The sequence below is a fragment of the Python bivittatus genome, unplaced genomic scaffold, assembly GCF_059951505.1.
Source record: "Python bivittatus isolate LINGU-HERP-01145 unplaced genomic scaffold, Pbiv_v1 ctg000480_np1212, whole genome shotgun sequence".
Lineage (NCBI taxonomy): Eukaryota > Metazoa > Chordata > Lepidosauria > Squamata > Pythonidae > Python > Python bivittatus.
Genome location: NW_028277075.1, coordinates 29952208 through 29970124, shown reverse-complemented (window position 1 = coordinate 29970124; position 17917 = coordinate 29952208). Strand labels below are relative to the sequence as shown.

The 17917-nt window shown below is 38.6% G+C and overlaps 1 protein-coding gene across 7 annotated transcripts in view; it reads right to left on the bottom strand.

Moving 5' to 3' along the window:
• Positions 1–17917, bottom strand: part of ACTN1 (actinin alpha 1) — a 107870-nt gene that overhangs the window by 47655 nt on the left and 42298 nt on the right. For all 7 annotated transcript variants that reach the window (XM_007424566.4, XM_007424564.3, XM_088145597.1 and 4 more), the window contains exons 2-3: positions 6951–7065; positions 3353–3472 (exon numbers count right to left, since the gene is read on the bottom strand). In XM_007424566.4, the coding sequence (XP_007424628.1) occupies positions 3353–3472; positions 6951–7065 (235 nt within the window). The remainder of the gene's footprint in view (positions 1–3352; positions 3473–6950; positions 7066–17917) is intronic.

Here is a 17917-nt window from a genome sequence, read left to right as displayed (position 1 = left end):
TTCCTAGCAGACAGACACTATTGTTCTGAGATGTTCAGCAGTTCAGAAGAATTGCCTAGATCAGTTGAAGAACCCACTTAAATTAATCATGTCAGTACAACGCAGCTATATGTAAAGCTCCTAATTCAGGAATACAAAAAACACAAAGACTACTAACAATCCAAAAGCATTCCAAGATAAGCAAGACAGCAAATTCATGATGGACTTATTAACGAATATGTAAGTAGGAGAGGTCTTCATTCAAATAATAGCTCTTCTAGTTTAGTTCTTTATATCATCTATGACTGGGCAGCCATATAAATTGAAATAATTAAAAAAAAATTTTTTTTCTGAAAGAAACAGCAACGGGTAGCAATTTGAGTCCAAGATGCCAGATCCTACCACCTCACAAATTCCAACATTCCAGCATTTTGCAACAATGAAAAATATGGTAAGTCAAAAGAAACCTTTAAGGCAGATTCATGTATAAAACAACTATTGTTAGGGAGCGACAGTTTGGATTTTATTTGCTAAAGTTGGTAACTGCCTTGTATGTCTTGTTTCTCACCTCAAAACTAATGTTGTCACACTGGTATCAGGAATATATCTGTATAAAATGTGAAGGTCTGTTCATATGCAACATATTCATTCTGTTGCAGGGGTCAAGCATGGAGCAAACTTGTTTTATCTTGAAATTCCAGAATTTTAATATAAAAAAGAAAAAGTGGCCTCACAGTTCTTAGAGATGTTCAGGGTAGTGAACAGTAGAGATCTGGGTAGTGGACAATCTTTAGTACAGCTGCTGGAGCCCCCTTTCCTCCAAAATCAATGGGAGCCTTTTGGGACACCCATACCAATGGAGAATTGAGATTCTGTTCTGCATCTCTCACACTTTATGGAGCTTCTCCGTCAAAAGAAAAAGGAATCGACAAAGATATAAAATATGGACTGATGACTAAGGGTGATGATGCTATCTGAATCCCCTAAGAAATAATTATGAAAACTTATAACAAAGGATCCTTAAAAAGTCAATCAGAAACATGTCAGGTGTGAATTCTAGAACAGCTGTCACTTTCCTTTCTCATGATCTCAGGCTGGTATTCACAACACTCTCAACAAGAAGAAATGTTCAGGTTAGGATCTACATTCAGCCTGCAAAAAGATACAGAGACTGCTGTTTGAAGAACAGCTGGAAAGAGGAAACCAAAAATGTTCTGCTCTAGTGAGTATATTTCCATATCATTGGTTTTACTACAATAAGTCTCTATGAACAGGATATGCAAATAAAGATACAATTTCCATCTCTTTGGTGTTCAATTCTTCAAAAGGAAAATAGCCATTGAATATTCCAGAATAAAACAGGGTTCTTGAAAAGGACTCCAAAATGCACTGAAATGTATAACCCTATCATATTACTCTAACTCTGATGTACTTGTCCATTACCTCCTTGCTTTACATAGGAGGATCACAAGATTTTTTTACATCAGGGGTTCAACGAGGATCTATGAAGTTATTTCATATGTAAATAGGAAATATGGTGAAAATGCATCAAAAGATAATGAAAATATGTTTACGCTCCATGCTGCAGTTCATTTCCTTACAAAATGTGGACTGCTTTTGTGCAGTTTATACAAATTCATTCTGGATAAAGAATCCATTACCAAGTTATACTTGAACCCACAGAATTTGCAGGGGACAAGCAGTACTGTAAGCCATATAAGGTGGCTTTAGCTTTATCCACTAAAAAAAATAAAAGTTTCACTGTTTCTGATTTCACTTGCATAAATACAGTTTTTAAAAATTTCTTCCAAATTTCAGTGACTCTTCCTCATACGGTTTCCTTTTTGCACCATAGTACGCAATGTTGGCATTGTCAATCTAACATCAATCTAGCATTCCTGTGTTTTGAATTGTTTTTCCAAGCTTGTGATATAGTTCCTTGGAAGTTCTGGAGCCAAGATGATGATTAGGAAGCCTTGTGGCACTGGAAGATTTTACAGGCCAAGTGATACCAGAGATCCCTTGACAAACTCTGTTGCTAAGGGTGTTTAAAAGCACACACAAATCTCTTTTATTGGCCCAACATGATTTTCTCGTTAAATCACACCCACTTGATATGACTTATTCTCCCTGAGCCATGTTAACAACATTCAACCTGCTTCACTGATTTTTATTTACTAGCTTATGGAAGTGACAGTTTTTAAAACACTGATTTGGGACTTTCAAAATGCAGAGTCTGAAAGAGTTTATAATCGTTTTCACAGCCAAGTCACTGTATAGAGAGTCAACCCAAGAAACCATCTTAAATACAATGATACCCCACTTATACAAAATAAAATGCTTGCAACGGGTACAGCAGGAATCATATATAATATGTTCACACTTATTCTTACATTAATGGAAGGAGTTGAGGATTAATTCTGTTTTTACACATATAGCTTGGATAAATTATATAGGTTTGATATAATAATGAAACGTATTGACCTGGTTATATCTATGTTCTTGTTACATCTCATGCTGAACCTAAGGAATAATAGACAACATAAATAAACTAAACATCTTCCTCACCTTTGACATGCTGTCTATTCCTATTCCACATTGGGCACTTCCAGAGATTGCTTCTCTCTCTTACCTCACTCAGATATCTGAACTTGCAATCACACATACCATTAATTGTTTCACTCAAGTATCTTTTGGGAAAGTTTGTGATGTCTATGTTTCATGCATAAGAAGACAATTTGGTTCACCATGTTCTTGGATTACAGAACCCGTGAGCAATTTCTCTTTTAAAATGAACAGAGGCATCAGACTCTTTCATCTCTCTTCTTTCCCCAACTCAAAGATAATGAGACAGAATAATAATCCTTTAGAAGGAACATAGAGAACATATAATTATGCACCTGGATCTTTGTGATTGGCCAGGATACAAATGAATGAAATCGATGGATGGATGGATGGATGGATGGATGGATGGATGGATGGATGGATGGATGGCAGAAACCTGTTTCCAGCCATTCTCAAACTCCTTAATTGGTTGGTCTTCAAGTTTGAAGCCCTCATTTATGAAATATATTATTTTCTAGCAATGCATCAAATATTAAATATGTATCAAATATTCAGTACAATTTTATTTCATACACCTCTCTGTACTGTCTAGAAAATTAACTAAGACTTGCAAATAGGATCACAACCTGTGAAAGTGTCCTTGGCAAGACTCTAAAGATATATTTCCTAAATGCATTCCTACGTGTATATTGAATTTTTTCACTAGATTCAGCGTCATAGAAATAAATGACAACCATTATTTTACAATAATAAAAGAGGGTCCATTCTTACTACTGTCCAGTTCCTGCTGGAAGTGACTGCTGCTTACCTTCTGCTCCAATGGAGACTAGCTTGACTCCTTTGCTAGCAATAAAGTCCAGAGCTTTGTTCACATTTGAGATTTTGTGCACTCGCATTTTGCCTCTTTCTGGTTTAGCCAAACGTTCACCTAGCCAGGTTGAGAAAAGAAGATGTGATGTTTTCTTTAAATGAAACAAAATCCTTCATTCCACCTCAGCCAAGAATTCACATACCATACAAAGAAGAAAGTTGCTTCTCTTTTGCTGTAAAACCACAAGTAGTCTATTGGGATCTGTTCACAGTTGAGATTTGTAAATACCTGATCATACCACTTAATCATGTAGGGGAATCACATATTCAACTACTTTCCTCAAGTGCCAAATTATCCATATACTAAGCAGTACGTCAGGGACCGATAACGCTAAAATAATCATACCATGGTCACAAGCAGGAATGAGATTAAACTGTTGTCAAATTTGCTTTGTTTATTTTCTCCTTTCCTTTTTCAACAGTGGAGACCTCAATACTAAGTAATCAGGCTTGAGACCAAAACTTTTATCGTACAACAAATACTTTGATGCAACCTGCACTGGTTTTTTTATTCAATTCTGGATGAAAAAGCCACATAATCTTACACACGTTAACATTATCATATTAAACCGTAATTAATATTGATACAACATTTCTTCCTTGTTTTGTATCCTCAACAGTCTAAGTTATCTAAACATTAGCGTGTAAGTAATCTTTAATCAACACTGTATAAATAGCACTGTATCGAAACAATATGTTTTATGTAAGTTTTATAACAATATAATTAAAAAATTACTAAAAAAATTAAAAGAAGGAGCACTTTGTATAGAGAATATATAAGTATACAATTGCCTCTTATTCCAAAGTGGTACTGTTTCAGAAGGGCTGCACCTCATGATTTTTTCCTAATACATGTTTTAACACATATATCTCAAAAGCAACAATGCTCTTTTCCCTGTAAAATGTCACACACAGTTCTGATACTGTTTCTAAGGGCCTAGTCCAGACAGAGTAAAGTGCCTGAACAAATGTGCTCAATTATCTTCATAGTGGGGAATTAGAAGTCTACACAGAGTAAATAAAAGCAGAACTAAGTTGTCATGGCAGTTTTCATTAGGACTGCTTTTTAAAGATGTGCAAAACACTTGGTGCATGGAACAGCTGATTATGGGTGGTCTATGCCTGAATGGAAACATACACGCTTCAGGAGTTTGGGCCCATGCAGAGAACAAAATGAAGCTGTTTTCATCCAGGCACGAGCGGCTTGGAGTTTGGGGGTGGGGGGAGCAGGGAAAAAGCCAAGGACATTAATGGCTAAGGAAAGGCATGGGAAGATCAGGGGACAGGCTGGCCCAGGGAATATGCTGCACTGTGACATCAGTGGTGGCAGCAGCAGAGGGAGGAAGGGAAGGCTCTGGAAAACAGAGGGGTAGGCAGGCTGGTGGGATATGCCATATTGGGAGCCATGGAGAGAAGAGGCGGGCAGGGCAACATGGACCAGCCTTATCCTAGTCACTCCTCTGGATTTTGTTTTGTCTGAAACCCAGAACAACTAAAACATTCTGGGTTTTGTTCTACTAAACCATGGCTTATCAGGGCTCTTGTTCCTTTTTTGCCCACCAAAATTTTTTTGCCTGCCAGTGAGTTTCACACACCAATCGATTATATCTGCTTATTTCAGCTGTCTTGTGCTGTACTGTTTTCCCCCCCAAATGGGTTAGGGTTATCAATTGATGGTTGATAGTTACCTCTGCAAATTTATATACTTACACCATCATCGCAACAAGGATATCAACCCAATCAGTTATGTCCGCGGTGGGCAAAAACTGTTCAGATATGAGATTTTAACACTAGTGGTGGGCAAAAAAGGAACAAGAGTTCCTATCTAAAACAGTTTGGTAGAATCTCTGGAACCTGATAGCTTGTTCCAGGCTTGAAACAAAACATTCTTCCCCTTTTGTACATACGTCTAATTATTTTGTATGAAGTGTATGTGCATATTTCCCATATTCTACTTTAAAATACCCCAAAGGGTCTCTTATGTCAAAAGGTCATCAATGCACAGCAGCAACAACAAATCTTATAGAAAAGAAAATAAACTTGGAGGGGGGGAGGAGGATAAATGGGATCTCCTTTCTTGCAAAGGATTCAGTCTACAATCCCTTGCTTTTCTTCAGTTACGTGTCCTTTCTTTGCAAAAAACGGCATGTCCAGCCATTGTAACTGTGTTTACTTTGAACTGCTGCCAAAAGCAACTAAACCTGAAGTTCAAAGAGACAGGAGAACAGCCGCCTTTCCTTCTGACAAGAGCGAACTGACTCTCCTTTGGCAGTCACAGTAATCTTTACCAGACGATGCCACAACAAAGCGAGGGCTTGTCCTACACTTTCAAAAGAGATCAGCGACACATGCCAACTGTATATGTTTAACAGACAGGGAAGGGGCTTCAACCAGGGAAAAAGGGAATCATTAAGATCTTAAGGGGCCATGGGACCTGCTTACATAATGTGGCAAACCACCATGTCAAATGTGCAGCAAAAAATGTTTCGAAGTATTCTGGCTGTGTGCAGTGTGTATACCAGCCTTCCCATTAGCAGTGCCCCCTAGATTTGTCGGTACTACAGTTCCCAGAATTCCTGACCAGGATAGCCAAAGGCTAAGAATTGTTCAAGCCACAGTCCTAAACACAGCCTGGAAGCCACTGCAGAGAGAGGGAACATTAAAAGCAAGGGGCAACAAGGGCTAAGAGATAATACTGGGAGAGGAGAATCAAGGAGTCTATGCCATGGCAGAATTCTTTAAACAAAAACATCAAGGCTTGGTCATTTGCCCTCTGCCTATCATTGTCTGTAAACTGCTTCCTCTTGGCTTTCATCTCCTTCCACATGCATGAGTGAGCACTTCACTAACAAGATAAACAAGACAGGAATAAATAACACGAGGGACAAACTCAGCTGGTTTCTGGAAGGCTTCAAAGAAAGCCACAGGACATGGACCATTCGACATCTTGCTTTCAAATTCTGCAGAGGAAGGAGGCCCACTTGTGGTTTTCTCCAAGGCCTCCAAGGTTGTGGAAGAGCAAACAAGGCTCTGTAGAGAAGCCACATAGGACAACACAGTGAAGCTTAAGTGGGAAGAGCTTATCAACAAAAAGGAGGTGAGGTGATGCTATTGCTTTGGTTGACTAGGTTTCCAGGAGAGTGAAAGTACATGCTGACTGGATAAGCAATGCTGATACACCCTTCCCCAGCTGACACTGTTCAAATGCCTTGGATTATGGCTTTCATTACCCCAAGCTGGTATGACCAGTCTGGAAGGCACCAGGTTGTATATGGATGCTTCATGCCCTGTTAATGGAGAGATGATAATGATGCAAGTGCTTTACTTCTTATGGTAATGAATACTGGATACCAATAGATTCCCATTTATTTGACTCTCTGAAGTTCCTTCTCTCCATAAATTTCACATCATGAACTTTGTGCACATGGGATACTGGTACAAACAATGGCCATCTTTGCTCTTCTTTACCACAGGTAAGTTTGAAATACAGGCTTCTCTATTCTAGCACGTTAACTATTGCACAATGATGGTCTCACCTGATATAACTTCCAGGAGTAACATGAGCTTAAGGCCATCTCTGAAATCTTCTTCTATGTTCTCAATCTGGGTGCCAGCCTTGCGGAGGTGAGAGTTGCACCATGCTGTAAATGTCTGGAAAGAAATGCAATGAGAAGAAACGGGATTAATTCACCCCCTAAGAGAATTTGTAGGGCTGCTGAAAGAAATCTGTAACATTGCAAAACGCTAATGCTGTGTGATTTACTGAATTAATGTCAGAGTTTAATTAGATTTATCAGTTCTTCACGTTCTATTTCCTTAGAGTACAAAAGCCCGGGAGATAAAAGCGCCAGCTGAAAAAAAGAGTTCATTTTGCATATCTGGGAGAGTGCAAGTCCCAAGGAAAGACCTGTGAGCTCATCTGCCATTTTTCCTGAATGGGTCCCCAGTGGTTGGAGCAAGCTGTACCCTCACATAAGGATTCCTGCCTTTACGGATTCTACTTCAATCTTGGAATACACTCATTCCTACAGAATTATATCAGGGTTGATTTTAAGTTGGGGTTGCCAAGTCCAACAAAGCCTCCAGTGCCAAAGGCTGGCAAACCTCAGTCTTGCAGGACCTACTTTGTTTTTTATTGGCATCCAAAGACCAACCAGCTAGAGCCATATGCTAAGGCAGGCTGGCAAAGCTGAAGAACTCTAAGGCCAGATACTGATTGCTGTTCTTTGTAAATATGCAAACTGAATAGACCTCAGTCCCCTTCCACATTTAAAAGAACCTTTGGCTATCCTCCAAACTTTTTTCATCTCAGCAGTGTAATTTAGGAGAGTGGACAAGGAGAATCATGTTATTGTTGCTACTGTACACCAGGTAGGAGTCAAAAACCCTTGCTGATTATTGCAAATCACCAAAGGATCTGTCAGTAGATTAAACTCAAATTTCTGCCAATTGTTGAATAGGAAAAGTCAGTCTGAGGGTAGTTTGCCCCCCTCCATCGTTCTTGCTGACTGACCTCAAAGATACATGTCTGCTGTTTGCAACCTTGCTTCTTTTTAAAAAAACCTATAAAGCTTGCAGGTCTACAGTCCAATCTTTGCACATTATCAACTAAATTCTTCATTAGTGGTTGTCAAACCGTAATATATGGAGTCCAGCTAGGTAATTTGTTTAGCTCCCATATGTAGTTGTTCTCTAGCAAATGCTTTTAACTTGAGTTTTCAGTCATTGTTTCCTGAATTTACAGATTTGCTGCATTGAAAGTAACAGAGGAGATGCATTTGAAAAAAAAATATTTCTCACATAGGGAACCATTTCTTTTTCTTTATAACCACTAATCTGGGCAAAATGTTGCTATACCATGGTTTCTATTGGGGGCCAATATAAAGTTGTTCTTTGTGTCACTTTCAGCTTATGTCTATATTTGTGAAATTTCTATCCCACATCTTCCATGCCCATTAACATTCCCAGACTGACCTCCAAACAACAACATAAAAGCTCAGAAAATTCCAATAACAACATTACAATCAACTGTCTGAAAATGTAGCACACTGCAGAAATATAAAACATATCAAAGTTGGTTGGAGGAGCATCTCTTCTGTAGATACTGCCCTAGATACCTCAGTTACAGTATTAATCAACAACTACATCGTATCTTCCATGTTTTAGGATATGAGATGCTTAAAATATTTAAGAGATAGCTTTACACTTACAGAATATACATGACTGTGAATAATCAAATTCCCATCCACCTTGTTTCAGTGGCGTGAACAACTGGCCATTCCCTGAGTAAGAGTAATAGTTGTATCATAAGAAGGATCAATGTTTCCAAGTAACAAAATGAGAGAAATCGTGCCCACAAGTAAGCCTGAAATGACAAAAATGCTGCACTAGAGAAAAGCCATTAATCTGAAGCTAATCACTAAATAAATGCTTCACAGAGAAAATAGTCCCAAAGTGAGTTAGAGATGTATTATTCTCCAGATGATGAAGATGTCTGCTTGAAGCAGCAGAAAGTATCATGAAGTGAAAGTGAACATTAAAATTGACTATTCTTGAACTGGCACTTAATAAGGAGGAGGATGAACAGGCTAGAAGTAGAATTTGGTGTTTCTAAGAGCCTACTGAGATATCTGGATTAAGAGGATTTTAGGATTTCTCCTCAGAAGACCTCCCCTCCCCCCAAAAAAAGTCATGCTATAAAAAGCAAGATTTTTATACTGAAGTCCAATCACGGAGGCAGTGGTATAATCTCAAATAGGAAATCAATGTTAGAATTAATGATGGCAGAGAAGGGTATAAATCTGAACAGGTTCATTTGCTATTATGCCCTGAACAGTGTGAGGCTTGGCATCAACTTTGTAACAATAGTTTTAGTTATAACAGAGAAATCTATAGTACTACTGTGAAAAAACAATTCACATTATTTGCAGTAGTTATGTTCTATAAAGTCATTGTGAACACTGAATAAGCAAATACTGAATCATTGCTCCTAGGAGAAATACAGGGTTAGGTTCCTGTGAGCCTCTGGTCACAACATTTTTGTCCACTGATCAATACATAACCTTGTTTTCTGTGTTTCTGTTTAAACACACCTTTTTAAATATATATTTCAGCACAAAATGTGAAAAACATGGCATTAAATAGATTGCGAAAAGCACACTTGTTTACAGTATGAGAGCTGAAACAAGGCAGAGTGTGGCCTTGTTCAACCTCAGCTGGGAACGTGCTCATCAGGTGGCTGAAATTTTTTGCCACTCTGCACATGTCTGCAAATGACAATGAAAATGCCACGAGTATTGATTTTGGGGTTACCAATAAATTTTAGCACATAGGCAAATTCACAAATACAGAATCCATGAATAATGAGGATCAACTGTATCTATACAAGTAGGGACTCAGCTAGGTCCACTTCTAAGGCAAAAATCACTGCAAGCTCTGGAGTCCATAAGATCTGTGTAATTACTTCTAATTTCTCTAATGTGATCGTCTATATCAGTCCCACCTTTTTTCCCCACTTAAATCAAATTAAATTAATACAAGCACCATGAAAAAAGCTTTATACCCTGGTTCTCCAGTATTGTTCACCAGCACCTGGAAAGTCATAGATTCCCAATCCCCACAGTACGACAGACAGACAGGCAGGCAGACCAAAGATGCTTCTTTCCCCCTTCCCCAATAATTTTAATTACCATATTGTTCCCTATAATATTCTTTAACATGTAGACATTAGAACTGTGTATCCTGTAGAGATTTGTATCTGTATAAATACTATATTTGAATAAATAGTTTGTAATCACAATACTGGTAGTTTTATTTTCAGACTCTCTCCTAATAACTGTTAGCATGGAAAATAACGTTTTCATGGTTAGTAAAATTTGGGTGAACATTTTCACTGAGCTGTTTTCTAAACACTTTTTCGTCTGACGTCATATTCATTTCAGATTTTGTCAGTGCGTAATTTAAATTAAGATGGTTATCACAATGCATAAATCACTCTATACTAAATGTGATACGGTACATAAATGTCACATTTACTGACCATTCAACCAGTCTGGAACTAGGAGGCCTGAAAAGTTTTGTCCACCCTGAACTACAGTTTGATTTCACCTACAAACTTAACACTTTTGATTCCTGCTCCAGCTTATTCCCACACTTTTGCTCCCTCCCTTGATTTCTAACAAGACCATAAAAAGATCCCAAAACAAATTTCATCCTAGTATTCCATGTCTACTAAGTCAGTTGATGATATTGTCTTGCTTCCATGTTTATACTTGAGTAAGTTGGCAGGTGCTAATCTTATATGATATAACACTATAACAACAAAAACATACACCAGGATAAATGTATCTGTAAGTCTTTAGGGTATTCCAACTCTCATTTTGTTTTTACATAAAACTGTTCTATGCACAGACAAATAAATTCTTGCTACAAATGCAAGAATCATGCCAGTTGTAAAAGCTTCTTTTGTATCAGCCAAATAATGCATGACCAACTCGATAGAGCACTTAACAGTTTCTAAAATGAAATGGTGAAGTGCCATTATATGACCATTCAATTGGCCACAGATCTACTGCAGCAAGCCAATACATTAAGTTTAGCTTCTCGTTTATAGCATGTTGTCATCAGTTAGGACAGGAATCACTGCTTTTCATGTCTCTGCCAATTTAATCCCACCAGAAAGTTATTCCTATCTGTGGAGTCAACATGCAGTCCATCTATGTTTAGTGTGCTTCCAGAATGATAGTTCCTGGGGCTACCAATTCATAAACTCTGTGCAACAATTCTATCTTGTCATCCAGAACTGATGGAAAACACAGGATGCTTACAAATTGAAGACAACGATCTCTGAACCACCATATAATGTTAAGAATAAGGCAGAGCAATTGCTTAAAAAAAGTCCCAATAAATAGCACCTGTTTTCTATTCATTTCTGATGGGTTTTTTTAGGTCCCTTTGTGGGTCATGCAGAAATGGAAAAGCTATCACTTTCAAAGAAGTTGACTGCTGAAGTTACTAAATTTCATTCACACCCTCTTCTTTTCTCTTCCTTTTGAATAATAATGAGGTAGAAAAGCATTCCCCAACTTGTCCACTGTCTCCACAAGGGAGGATTTCAGCACCCAGAATTATCAGCTAGCACAGACATTGCTAAGAATTCTGGGAGTCCACGTATCTAGAGGGTGTCTGGGCTGGTCTAGGCTGCCATATAAATTATAAAATAGTCTTCCGCAAATACACATACATACATATCAAAACAGAAACTGAAAATTTCTCAACATGCAGGAAATTCTACTTGGCTGAAAGAACTGCCTGCAAATCTTCTTTGTCAGAATCGAATTATAATATGGTTTAAAACAAGGCCATCAGTGGTTTTTAATTTTTGTTTCAACAGCTGTAAATCATAACTGGCTGAAGCCAGGAATAGTAGGAAGCTAGTTAACTGTTGCCATGTTTCTATGGAAGTGAGGTTGTCTGTGTGTGTGTAAATCAGGAAAGCCTGCTGAAAGATGTCAAACTTACATCCTTTAAAAACACCATCATGGACAAAGAAAGGCGACAAGGGGTATATAATCACCTGCATTTCCTGAGATTCTTGGAAACATTGAGGAGTTTTCCAGGAATAACAATTCTTGGACTGAGACATGAAGCAAACAGAGTGACTTTGGAACAGTCACTGTCCACCAGTCTAACCCACCCAGCAGTATCTTATAACAATAGAAGGGTTGTTTTTGTTTCTCCATTTTCCACGTTGGTGAACTTCATCACTTGAGAACACAGAAAAAAACAGATTTGCTTGGTGTCATCATTCATTACTCCCTGACCTAAGCTAAAATTTAACGAAAAGTTCAGTTATGTTAGCATGCTTATTCAGTTTTCCTGATTCACAACTTTGCTTTCAAGACATACACATTTCCTCTATTGAACAGCCATCTGTGGCTCAAAAAAAAAAAAAAATCTGATTTCTAAATAAATCTGTCTCTGCACCTTTGCAGGAAAAGGTTTTAGCATGTTAAGCTTCCAGTCAATGGAGTTCAAAAGGCAGGTTTATTGCTAAGGCCATTGAACCAGACAAAAGTTCTAAGGATGAGAGAAATGCCCACTAGGGAGATAGTGGCAGGTACATATGTATCACCACAGTCCACCCACCTCTTTATAATGTTCCCATTCATTCCCTTAATGACCAAACCCCTATTTCAGACATTTATCTCTCCACTGTGGAGAGATGACGCTGTGTGGAGAGTGAGGCCGTGGGGGCTAGCAGTGTCCATACAGTCTCAGACCAATATGTCAGTGGCACGTCTGCAGGGGGCAACCTCCTAAGTTCACCCTGTATCTGCTTTACAGAGACCCCACTAGCATGCCAGAGGCGTCCCCAGTGGGTGCACAGCATAGGCTGAAATTAACACAGAGCCTTGCTCTATCTCAAAAGGAGACTAACCAGTTGTTCAAGCTGGAGCATTTAAACATCCTCTGGAATGATCTGCCATAGCTTTAATGAATCTGGTGCTAGATGTGCTAGGACTGCAACTCACAGGAATCCTTCCATATTGGTTGGGAATTCTGGAAATGGCAATCCTAAAACAAATGGAGATTTCCATTCCCACAGGAAATTGAGGATGGCTGGACTCCTGGATTCAAAAGGTGTATTTATTATATAATGTATACTCCTCTTCCTTGCCTATATGTCTCCAAGCAACAGTGTTGTTAGCTACCACAAAGCATCCAACAACTCTCCCTCAGCCCCAGATTAATTTTCCCAAAAGGTAAATTAGGTCTTAAACCGAACTCTGAGTGGCTTCTAATCAAGAATAAAACCACGTTTACACAATAAATTAGGTCTATGAGGATTGTGCACCTGCTAGCAAGACTGATATTTATATTAATTCATCAGTACTTCTCCATTTGAACCTATGCTAATGTTCATTACAGTATTTATAGTGTCAACAGTGAACCCTATTTCAAAATGGTTAACATAACTAGAACCTCTCAGCCACTGTAGAAGTATATATGAAAAGAGCAATCATTGGCCCCATAAAGCAGGTTCTCTATTATCAGGTTTCTCTTCTAGCTTTAATACTGAGGTATACAGTTACTGATTTGAATTGGGAACACAGCAAAGGGTGGGGGAGCTTTAATCCTTTGCTCTCAATCCATGGGGATGCACCTGAAATTTAATCCTGAATTCAGAAACATACCTGGATACTGCAGGGAAAGGTACTGTTAGCACACACTTAAAAATCCCAGAGAAAATACTGGAATAAAACAGAATCTGGTAAGATTGCTTTGTATAGCGTCCAGCTTGTTTTCCTTTCTTCCACCATGATTTCCTAGCACATCCATTTGAAATGAGACCCAAGCCATCTATCCAACTTGGCAGAACCCCATAGCTATATGAAGGGGCTACTCCTCGCTATGGCAACAGCACAGCTCTCATGGGTCCGGGCAACCACTTTCATCTGATTACACTGCATTCCGGCTTGGAACGCCATGGCTTTGAAGCCAGTGCTTATCTTGGTTGGGTTTTACTACAAGGGAGAGGTTTTGCAGTGGAATAAAGGGCCTCTAATATTTCACTCCATCTATGCAGAAAAAGTCCGACAAGAACTACAAGTGCAAACTAAGTGTCTCCTTGAGGCCCCACAAGCCATTGCCAATTATCATTCTTACCTCATTTCTGCCTCTGAAAAGTCTTCCCTCTTACATAGCAAGCATTCATAACAAGTATTGGCATGTGTATGCCACAGTCAAGCAACAAAATCTTAACTGTTCCAAGAAACTGCTCAGAAGAAAAGTATTCTATCACAATTTTCTTAACATGATTGATATGGAAACAGAGAAGAAACTAATAAAGAGAGCAAACACCTACAGACTTGAAACGTGGAACTTTCAGCAGTGAAAATGCATCCAGCAGTCATCTTAGGAGGTCAGTGAAATCTTATCTAGTTAGCAAAATGTTTAGATCAACCTTCCTCACACTCTGTAAAATCAGCAGCATCACAGCTCTCTGACATTGCTAAAATCAGCAGATTACCTAACATTCTGCATGAGAAGTCCTTCGGCTCCTTTTAAGACTGTTTTGGCCCCATTAACAACTAATCAATTCCCATTTTCTTTTTTCTATATTAGTCCAATATCTTATAGACTGCCATTACTCAAGGGAGGTTCAGTAGGTAATTCTACCAAAATATAAAACACTATCTTTGATCCTATCTCTTGTGATAGCCTGCCAAAATCCTGGATCTGGTAGGACATTCACAGCCATCAATGCAATGATTTGTATATTTAATATGTTATATTTATAATACCACACCTCAGAACATGTTTGCCCTCCCCCCAGGCTTTTTACAAAAAACCAAGGTTTGATTTAATGGCTAGAATGTAAACAACTAGAGATTTCCCGACAACTTTGCCCAATAACCCCCCTTTGCTGAGATTATATCTGTATTTAGCAGATTTCTTTAAACTGAATTAAGATTTGTTGTAAACCGATTGTGCCCCTACTGTACTTCATAGGCTGCTGCTAGCAGGGATGAATCCCGTCATATCTAGTGGGAACACTCCACTACACATCACAGAGAGAGCAGGAAGAATTCACTCTGGATTAGCAGTTTCAGATTTCATATCTGTGCTCCTAATCCCATACTGTATACCAGGGGTTCTCAAACTACGGCCCGTGGGCCGGATATGGCCCGCCAGGGTCATTTATTCAGCCCGCCCACCTGATTGGCTGCCGCTGCTGTCTGTCAGAAGCAGAAGTGTCGGGGCTGTGTCGGGAGCTGCAGGCGATGCACGAGGAGGGAGATCGCAGAGCCGGACTATTCCACATGACAGGTATGCCGGGTCCGGCGGCTCTCCTCCTCTCCTCATAATCCGCGGGAGGGACCCTCATGTTTTTTTCAAACTATAGTCCGGCCCCCCAACATTCTGAGGGACCGTGAACTGGCCCCCTGTTTAAAAAGTTTGAGGACCCCTGCTGTATACCATGATTTCTGCTATTTACTTGCCTAATAGGTTGAAATGAACTCCCACCCATGTGTGCACATGGTGGGTGGAAGGTGGGTGACATCATAAGTGTCATGACCTTCTCATACAAATTATGCAACTTCTGTCATTTACACAATTATATCATGATGCACATGATATCATCTATTAAATGCCTATGACTCCCACCAGTCATAACCATAGAATTCATAACCTGAAGTCCAAAACATGTTGATGCACCTTTCAGAATGAGGTGCCTACCCTGCTATGACATGAATATTTTGAATGATGAATAAAAGCATGATATATAATTAAAGCTTGGGGAGTTCTATCATTGTTTTGTAAGAGCTGCAATAATTTTTCACTAAGTAACATGCCAACAAGTACTAGTGTTGAAAACAGTATTGAAGCACTAACTGCAGCAGAAACAGACATATTGAAATTATAATTCACTTGAGCCCTTAAGCAATGTTTGCAATCTAAATGTCGAAGCTGCAATCACACAAATACCAGAATATTTAAAAAGCCAAACAAGCAGTTTGGTTTCCTTACCGCTTTCAAAGTGACATTCCAGTTTTAAGTGACCTTTACATCTGTTCTTTCAATCCCTCTTTATGGTCTTAATGTCTTGTCTACATTACAATCCCTCCTTTTTCCTATTAGACCCAGCTTCCTATCACTTAATCTAAGATACCATATTCGGAAAGTGGCTTAACAATCAAGGGAAAATGGTGATTAAAGGCCAATTCCACAACTATTGATTCAAGACAAGTAATATGAAAAACACTAGTAGATGGGAAGCAGATTTGGGCTGGTGATGTTCAAACCCTGTTTAAAAACAAACCATAGGGTTTTTTTTCACAATTAAGTCATTACTGCAAGCAGCGGCATCCACTGGGGTGGTCAAAAAAGTTAAGAGGCCATGACCACAAGAAAGAAGTCTTGTCCCCTTTTTATGTGCATTGTGATGGATGTAAAAAGGGGTAGGGCTTCAATCATCTGGTCACAACTGCCATTTTGACTTTGTTGATCTTGCCCCGTGAATGCCCCTGCTTGCAAGCAATGGTGCTGTTTTGGCCTACAATTGCTGTTGTTTTTTAACTGTAGTTACATGTTGCACTCAAATCTGAAATTCTGGATTCCTCACACATCCAGGTTTTATCTCCTGAGAATCATGGCCTGGAATGTTACAAATACTTCTACTACAAAAACTTTTCCTACATGGTTTCTCAGGCCCTGGTAAATATTAAAGATTATACTGGTATTTCAGGGGAAAGCATGAGGTCAGATTTCTTTGTAGTCTAACTGGACTGTAGTTCCAATTCTATGAAACAAAAATCCAAGAACTTTGGTTAATAGTGTTTATTAGTAGAAAAGTAAAAGTTATAACTTTTATATCTTCAAATGAGACACCTATACAAAAGCAATTTAAGGCAGCAAAACTCTTGTCCCCTGCTTTTTCTATGTAGAAATCTAGAAGCTTGCCTTTTTTTATATAAAAGAAGGGCTGTCTGCACCTGTCCACTGTTTTGATCACTGTCATTTCAACCAGTGTGAGAAGTAATTTGCATACGTACTACTACAGTGCTCTGAATCTCTCCCAGAAGACAAGCTTTTCTCTGGAAAACATCTATCTTTGGTCAGCAAAATGCCAATGCACTTTCTCATTCAGGGTGAGCAGGTCTTGTTTTATTTTTGCAAGTCCTCATGATACCCTACGAGTCACTGAAGACAGTTGTGAAAACAATTTTTATAGGGTTACCATTAATTGGGGTGAGAAATCCAGGAGACTTGAGCAGCAAAGAGACTAAATCAATCAATCAATCTGCTTCCATCTACTGGTTGTTTGGATTCTTGCAGTCTGTATCTGCTAGCCATGACTTTATATTATTTTCAACACAATCAGCAGAGACAGTGTATAAGCATTTGGGATCTAATATTTAGAGATATAGGGGTGCTTCCACTGTTTATCCTTTATAAAGATTTATAACCAATTGCTAACTGCCATGTAGATATGATAACTTTATCTACATGGCAGTTGATAACCGTCCTCCCTATTTAAATTATAGAATATTTACACATTTCTAAATTTCCTCTGACCCACTGAAGACTAACATTTATTATGAAACAATGTTTTTTTTTTAGTTACAGTATGAGATGGTTTGTGGAGTATTCTGAAAAATTTATTTCAGCATTCAAAATATCTGAAACTTATTTATCTGGCAAAATATATTTTAGGTTTCAAAAATAATTTATATGTTTTGAGCTCTCTATTGTGTTTGTATGTATGTATTCAATAAATTCTGCCTCTGAGCTTTTCCACCCAAATAATCCTTCTATTCTAATTCTACAGTTGCCCAATGATATTTAAATTGTTTTTAATAGAAGAGAATATCTGAAGCTCAGGGTTCAATTTGCTGCTCTCTGAGCTTGGTTGTTTGCTTGCACACGTTTTATTACCCAACTTGGTAACATCATCAATGCAAGTGTGAGGAATCCCTGAAATGTCAGCAACCAAACA